Raw genomic sequence first — 8,180 nt, 5'->3', positions numbered from 1 at the left:
AATGTGATCGTCGTCAGCGGCTCTTAACCGTTTTGTTCGGTACTGGCGTTTTTATACTTACACAAGTTTCATAAAATACATTAAAAAGTAAGCCTCCACTCCTCAGTGTTTTCAATGGTGGTCTGGAATCTTCGTTGCCGAGTATTCCTTATTTTCTTTCCTTTGCTTCACTGAATTATAACCAAGGGTCTGTTATGGCTTATCCATAGCTTTTTTGGATTAATGCCTTCCTGAAATGTCTAGCCGTCAGCACTCTTGATAGAATTTTCACATGGTATCAATGTTGGGGACTTGCCTGCAGCTACCAATGCCCGTAAAATATCGCGGAAAAGCACCAATATTCAATGAGCTTGGACAAGTTTAACATCTACCTTAGATAAGGTACATAGTCGTCCCCAGTTTGAGACAAACTTAATGTACATCCAGATCTTTTTCACGATAAACACTACTCCATTAAAGGCGGGAAGCTTTTCACAAAGTTGTGGAGACGTCTAATATCCATCTCAAACACCTCCTCAGGGTTGTTTTTTAAGTGCGAATGAAGATAATTCACTCTGTTGAGGTGTTCTCTGAGCCGCCATAAGACTTGTATGTCCAACAGCGAACCCAAAGTGATCAGTAGCACTTCGACCCGCTCTACGCACATTGATATCTTTACACCATCGTATCCTTTGTTGACCACTGTATAGTTAGCCATCCTATAATTATAAAATATTGCAACGAAATTGAGAGGGAGAGCAGACCCTGGCCAATTTTTACACCGCCACTCCTGCCTGGAACACGTCTAAACTTAATTTTCATGGAGATCTTATCGCAGAAGATCCATTCGCAAACCCTTCTCGCGAACTTCGACCCATCCGCTCTCTGTTAACTCCCTTCAGCCACAGTTATCCCTTAAGGGAATGAATGTAAAGTGAGAGCTTCTTGGAACCATTTCATACACAGAGTACTCCGTAAAATGGATAATGAAATTGAGACTTTAGCAAGTTTTACAGATGTTGAACATGTTAGGCATTCGGTTCGTCTGGTGGCAGCCCGTGCTGTGGCAGTTTTGCGGGCAAAGTAAACCGGTGCACGTTGTATCCAGCATGGCGTTAAACATCAGAGTGGGAGATGTCCGTAATGCACCAATAACAACAATGAAGGCAGCCCGCTCGTTCGCGCTCTATCTGCATAGCTGCAAAGTGAAGCTCTCTCCATGAAAGTCCACCAAACGTGGAGTCCATGAAAGAATTATGGGCTTAGCCATGGTTTCAAGAAACCAAAAAATTACTTTGCGCGGGAGACTCCTTCTCTTACCAATAGCTCCTTTGCAGCCATGTAGCAATTGATGCCTTTCTTATTATTTCCTCAAAATAATATTTCCACAATAGCTCTCCATCCAGGATTGGGCGGAAGTACTTAAGCCTGTCGGAAAGCTGCAAGCGCACATCCACCAAAGGGGCAGATTTATCTTGAAGATCTTGTGATATCTACTGAATAAGACCAGTGCTGTTTGACTTTTATTCACCAGGTTTATATACGAGTAACCTTGTTCACCTCATATCAAGGCCCTTTTAGGTCTTCACAGCGCGTTTGAGTAAAGTACTGGACACTTTAAATGCGCTAAATGCCTGAAGAACTCAGTGTGGAGTTCTATCCTTAGATGTTCGGTCGGCGTAGGCTTTGCTTTCGCCACCTCGAAGAAAAATCTCCAGGCAATTGACAGAGACTCTGCGGAGTTGAAAGCAGAATACCTATGCAGAGACGCCGATCTATATAATTTTCTGGTAGTGAAGGTCTAGTACAAGGAGTAGGGTAGCAAAAGTACATAAGCATCCGTCAAACGATTTCCCTTGTTCCAAACATCACCTTTAGCGGGTCCAATTTGCCTTCGAGTGGTCTAGCTTTGCCGGTGTCTGTAGAAAATGGCTTGCCTTCGATGAGTTTTGACTTACTGCCCGAATATGCTAAAAACAAAAAGCCGTAAAACACGCTGACGACAAACCTTCCAATGTTGCAATGGGCATCGCAATATTTAACGCCCTGAACTACCAAAGGGAAGTTAGATTCAACTTCCTCTGGGTCTAGTTTCTAGAATTTGGTAAAAGCAGGTACACCTTGTGACGGATGCGATTACTCGTTTCCCTTCTCGATCAGGGTGGAAGAGTGGCTACGCGTATGAGGAACTTAAATGAATAGCACGTTGGATGCATCGGGATGATCGTGGATATATAGGAATTTAACCTACTGCACTATCCAATACGGGGTTTGCCCAGAATAACGTGGGTCTAACGAACCAACTCGAAGTCTTTTCCTGCTATTAATTATTGTTGTAGCGGCTTACATAGCCCTGCCTAGATTAGCTTGTCACATAGTCGTTGTGGTCAAGTTCAACCAGCGGGGAACCCAAGAAGTGTGCCACTCCCACTGAACGAGCATTCCAAGCTTTGATGAGGCCCATCTGCATTTAAGATACTCAGGAAGTTTAGCCTGCTGCAGTAACCAGAGCGTAGTGGTGCTAAGGTGTGGGAGTCTCCCGAGGCAGACGAAGTTCTGTCACGTTCACGGCAGGTGGCTGCATTACAAAATGGGCATTCATAGGTCAGGAGTTGATGTATGATGAGGCCGACTCCCTGTGAATATCGATCAAGGTCTGTCAATGCGTTGTCGGGTCCAGTTGTGGTTTTATTAAGCACTGGACGTCGTCCTTCAGTTCTTATAGATGCCTTCTGACCTACCTATGCAAAAGCTCTGCAGCAAGAAGATGCCTGTTCAGGTACACACGTCTAGAACTGCTTGTATAGCATAGTATTGTGCTCCTTGACGAGGAGCGTATGGGTCGCTGGTGGTAGTTGATGCTTGGGCGACATCAGAAGGCATACTGTGTCGCTGCGAAGTGCCGCGTTTTGGTAGGCCTGTATCTTCATCCAATGCGTCCTTCTAGTCCCCGGAGACCACTCAGGCGCTGCACAGTTTAGAACTGGGTGGCCGAATGCCTTGTATCTTGCCAACAACGTTTATTTTTCTTTGCCCTAGGTGCTGCCGGCTATCGACATGAGGACCCTTTTGCGGCTCTACTCTATTTACAATTGCGGTTGTGTGCGCCGATGAAGAGAGCAGACTGTCGAATTCCCAGCTTTAGTCGGATCTCTTTCGTCGGGGTGGTGAAAAGGGTTGGCAGGGTTAAGGCGCCTTACAGTGAAGTAGTGTGAAAGTTCGAAGAGGTAACCTTCTATTGGTGGTAGTCTACGATGAAGGCATTCTTGGGACGAGTCCTTGTGGTTTCGCGGATACTGTTCAATAGGTTCACTGTGAGGGCTTCTGAAGTGTCTACGAGGCGGATCGACTTCGAAAATTCTTGGGCTTATCCGAGCATTAACAGCCCTGCTGTAACCTCAGACTTTACTGGTAGCTCAAGTGCTGTCTTTGATTTATTCCATCGTCCTCGTAAAGAGGTTTTAGATTCCATGGATTGAAAAAGTGGGAGAGGTCTGAGATATAATTTCACTTAAGAAACGGCTCATGGCTCGACGACGAAATCGAATAGTCATCAGCGTGTAAGATCAGAGGAAAACCCTCTAGTGGAAGAGATGGATGGAGTTTTCGGATAAAGAAAGGTTAAACAGTTGCGGAGAATATCACTCATTGTCAGTTTACCATTCAGATATGTAATTCGGCGATCTACTAAAACTTCGCCGAATTAGCGGTAATGAAAGATTTATCGAAATCTTCAAGCATAATTATGTGACTAGACCTAGTCGAAAGCTTTCAACAGTTCCGGAGCTTCTACGATCATTCTCTCAGATAATGAGAGCTTCTATGCGCTTCATGGCAATCATGCTTCTGTATCGCTGGGCTCCGAGGATGCGTAAAGGATGTTAGTAACAATACTTCAACTGTATTCTTTTCAGGAGAAAGCGGAGATATTGGACAATATAATTCTCCTAGGTTGGCTGCTTTTTCTGATTTTGTCTCAGCTTCTCCACCGATGAGCAGAGTGTGTGCGCACTAGAAGAAAACTACATATGTAAGTTAAATACAATTTTTTGTTTATATTTCAATACTCTTTTTTTGATAAATTTACACATACTTTATTGCATTTATAATTAATAACTGTTAATAACGTTTTCATACCATTCTCATATCTATACTGAAAAGCAATCATTTGTCACAATGTGTACTAAGCTAAGCATAACATTCGTAAAAAAATAATACACAATATTCAAAATTATTTTTTACGCAATTTTGTTCTACCCATGTATCATGGTTCTACCAAACCACATATTTTTTTGTTATAAACAAATTTAATGCGAACGCGCTATGTCGGAGAAGAAGTTTAATATGTCCTGTATATTGAATTCCAAAGTAATCATCGCACCCGCATAGCATTTTTGTATGCGTTCTTCCAAGAAATTATATTGCGCAATAAATTCCTCTTGCATGGCATGCCAAACCACCTGCAGTAGATTTTCCTCTTCGCAAAGGTGCTTTTCAACTTTTTTGTACAGATTTTCTAGTCCCTTTTTAACTTCACGTGCCGGGTATTGACTGATAACTTTACGCAATTCTTGCTTTGAAAAAGCCATTTGATAACTAATCTCTGTTTCTTTAACACCTTGTGCGACTTTTTGTTGCACACCCTCGAAAAAGAGCTGGAAATAAAAAAACAGATTTGGTTATGTATTTCAAATACAATTCTGTTGGTACTAAAAATCCTTACATTCAACTTTTCCAATGGTCTGCCAAAGTATTGTATGACATATACTTTAAGCGCTTCATTATAACGCATTTTAGCTTCCTTTTTCAATGCATCCAGACCGGGCACCTTTAATTGTGCCAGTAAGGAATACATGTGATGATAGTTTTCCATGCGTACCACTTGCGACGGTGTTTTAGGATGTTCCTGCGCATGCACGCTAATACTCTCAAATATTGAATTCACCAATTGTAAATACCACTTTTCCATATCAGTGCGGCGATCAGATTTGCGAAATATGCCTTCAGATGTCTGAGCGAAATACTCAAAATTCTCTACATATGGCAGTATACCACACTTGGAACGTTTAGGCACTTTTGCTTCTTTAATCGATTGTAATTGTTGTTGCATAAATCGATCGAAATTTCGCTTGACTTGAACCAGCGCTGAAGCGAAGGTCATACTAAGGAAGGAATGTGTATCCTGCGCGGACATGACATGCTGCGTTAGGCGGACAAGCACGTAAAGTGAATAGCTAGGTCATTTTTAAAATAAAAATTAAATATTAAAAAGAATTTAGCTAAAATCGAGGCACATGAATTACACTTACAAACTATCGATGCGTTCGAAGCTTTGTATGAAGCTAACCAGTTCTGGCTCTAAGCAGCCAAACAAGGCAATCATCAATTTACGAACCTCTTCGTTTATTTGACGATCAATTTTCTTTTGTGGAAAACCTGCACGTAAAAGCGAGACAATAACTACATTTACATAACGCAATAGAAATTTCCAACTCACCGCCTGCATCACCGCCACCACCTGCTGATGTTGGAGAAGCTAAAATGCTTACAGAATCAGTACTTTTTTCTAATACCTCTAACGTTGTTTGGGTATTCTTCGATGTTGGACTGATAACATCCATTTGGAAAAAATTTATACAAAACAATTGCTCTTGCAACGCAACTGGTTCTAGCTCGGCCAGTACTTTTTCTAGCACTGAGTCGAAGCGGTCGCGATCCGCATTCTCCACGCTTGTGCTCCATTGGTCGCGGTTGACACCCAAGGTGCCGTAAGGTGCCGCCGAAACAGCGGATTTTTTCGATGAAGATGACGTGTCCAAATCTTCACGCGATGTGCGTATTTTTTCCGATATTTGTAGTTTTGCCTTTAGGAAAAATTCTTAATTAGAAGCGAATTGCATAGAAATTTTGGCAGTGTTACCAAAGCAAAGAAATTTTTAATATCACGTTCGTAGATTTTGCTAAGCGAAGTTGTATAAACACGCGTTAGACCATCGTATGTCTTGCGATCCATTGCCTTTGTCCAATGCATAAGCTCTGTATAGGGTGTTAGTTCACGATGTACCGCTAGGTGATTCGGCAAAACGAGTTCTGTGCTCATTGTTGTATTATCACCCAACTCGTTTCCCAAATGTATGAATAGGTTGTTCATAAAACGACTAACAATACCAGAAAACTTTGCCTTCCATTTTTCAAAACGTTTGCGTTGATCTTGCACCGCTTCTAAACGCAGCAAACTTGGATCGATATCGCTGTTCATTGCTTGTTGTAAGCTTTGTGCGGCCGCAATGGCAGCTTTTCTTCCCATAACCGTTTTCAAGTCCGGCTCATCGAGCGCTTGCTGATGTACTTGAGGTAGATCAAGCTGAGACTGAATAAATAAAACTTAGCTTGATAAATATGTTTATGGTTGCCACAGACTTACAATAACTTTGCTTAGTTCCTTCATCAATTTGATATTATTGTTGTTAGCAATTTCTATCATAGCATTTTTGCCGCCAATCTTTTCCATAGTTTCCTTCACATGTCCCAAAATTTCCTCATAGGTATCCAGTCGTTTTTCAAAGCTATCTGCTTCGGCGATCGCTTTATCAATATGCTCCATCAACGCCATTACTTGCTTCTCCGAAGCTAAAACGCTTTGTATATTAGCCTGTAAAAAACCAAACGAATATGTTTAAAAGGTTTAAGATTACATCAGTTAATTACATACACCATCTAAATCGTGCAGTTCTTTAGATAAATTCTCAATAAGTTGCTCAGCATCCTTTACTGCGAAATCACACTCGGAAAATAATTTTCCCAATTCGGTAGCTTCTTTATCTGTAAGAGCCGTAAATTCTTGTGCCTCTTCCTCATCTTCTGTGTCTTGTATGATCTTTTGTTCTGCATTGCGTCCAGCAGCCAACTTTTCTGGAGATTTGTCATTGAGCCATGCACCCGGAACGTTACGGAATTCTGCTCGTTGGCCTCGCACATACTTAAAAATCTGTTTGTACAGCACGGCTAGGAAGTTTTGCCGCTCAAGCAAATTCAACGCATACCATTTATACGTTTTTTCCACTTGTATATCGAATTCATGTGTCTCGAACTGCTCATTGCGCCCATCCACCCACTTGATTTCCTCCAGTTGCCAGGTACGTTTCTTTTTATATTCACCCTCTCGCTGCTCCGATTGTTTTACTATGCAGACTGTGACCACCGGCACAGGCGGTGGCGTTGTAACGATGCATAAATAACAAGCCCTTTTCTTTTTGAAAGTCTTTGTCACAGTCACCACAGATAACACCCGCTCACCACTGCCATTGAATAGCTCTTTTTGTAGAATGTGTTTGATGTTTGCTAAGGTGGTCAGCATTGTTTACGAAGGGAAACTTAATATTTTATGAAATTAATTCAAAACTTTTATTTAATTGCATCGCAAAAACAAGATAAATTACAAATTCTTTAACTTGACGCCCTATTTGCAAAATTATATTTGACAGCGTCAACTGCCAAAAACAGCTGATTGGTGCAAGCGCAGTGCTGGAAAGCAACATGCTGGAAGTGTTCGAAATTAAAATAATTTCTATCATTAAAAAGTTAATTTCATTTTTCTGTGCATTAAAATCATTTAACACAAGCTTTAGTTAAAAATGCAATATAAACGAAATCAGCAACGAAGCATTGATGGATCGCGATCAATATCACAATATTTCTAAATATTTTGAAAATATGGAACACGATCCAAATATCGCGCTCCGTATTAATGGGTGCGTTCCTTAGTGGTAGCTGTTGGGTAACCGTTGGCTGTTTGTCTTAGAAACGCATAGTTGAGTAGTCGGCAACTTTCCGTTATTTTTTCCAGCGGTAAATTTTTACGTTACCTGAACTCAACGTGTTGGGCTTAGCCTAAACAGCTGATCGAAAATACTTACGCCGCTTTGTTAGGGGGCAGTTGCAAACAAATTTATAATATTTTACATTACTGACGTGATAAAGTAACTAAAATATTTTATAGTAATACTACGATTCTAAATATATGTTTTTAAGATGTTTGCTATATAATTTTACACTGTTTAATTCATTGTAACATTGAACGATTTTCTCAACACGGCGGCCGCTCAGCGGTGAATTCTAAATAGTATCGGCGCAACTATTTCTATTTGTTGCAATTTCATTTGTTTACATTGATCAGCTGTTCATTTGGCCGCATATTCATC

General features: G+C 41.0%; 1 protein-coding gene across 1 annotated transcript; it reads right to left on the bottom strand.

The window, feature by feature from the left end:
• Positions 1–4,266: 4,266 nt before the first annotated feature.
• On the bottom strand, positions 4,267–7,527 carry Sec3 (exocyst complex component Sec3). Its single transcript, XM_017623254.1, has 7 exons — positions 6,692–7,527; positions 6,404–6,631; positions 5,900–6,349; positions 5,477–5,843; positions 5,289–5,415; positions 4,703–5,213; positions 4,267–4,634 (listed from the first exon to the last, which is right to left on the bottom strand). The coding sequence occupies exons 1-7, from the start codon at positions 7,334–7,336 to the stop codon at positions 4,287–4,289; spliced, it is 2,676 nt and encodes an 891-aa protein (XP_017478743.1). The 5' UTR covers positions 7,337–7,527; the 3' UTR covers positions 4,267–4,286.
• Positions 7,528–8,180: the final 653 nt, after the last annotated feature.

Source organism: Rhagoletis zephyria, unplaced genomic scaffold (assembly GCF_001687245.7).
Source record: "Rhagoletis zephyria isolate East Lansing unplaced genomic scaffold, Rhagoletis_zephyria_1.1 Rzeph_scaffold_03098, whole genome shotgun sequence".
Classification (NCBI taxonomy): domain Eukaryota; kingdom Metazoa; phylum Arthropoda; class Insecta; order Diptera; family Tephritidae; genus Rhagoletis; species Rhagoletis zephyria.
Note: the sequence above shows the minus strand (reverse complement) of the source record. Positions and strands in the feature narration are given on the sequence as shown.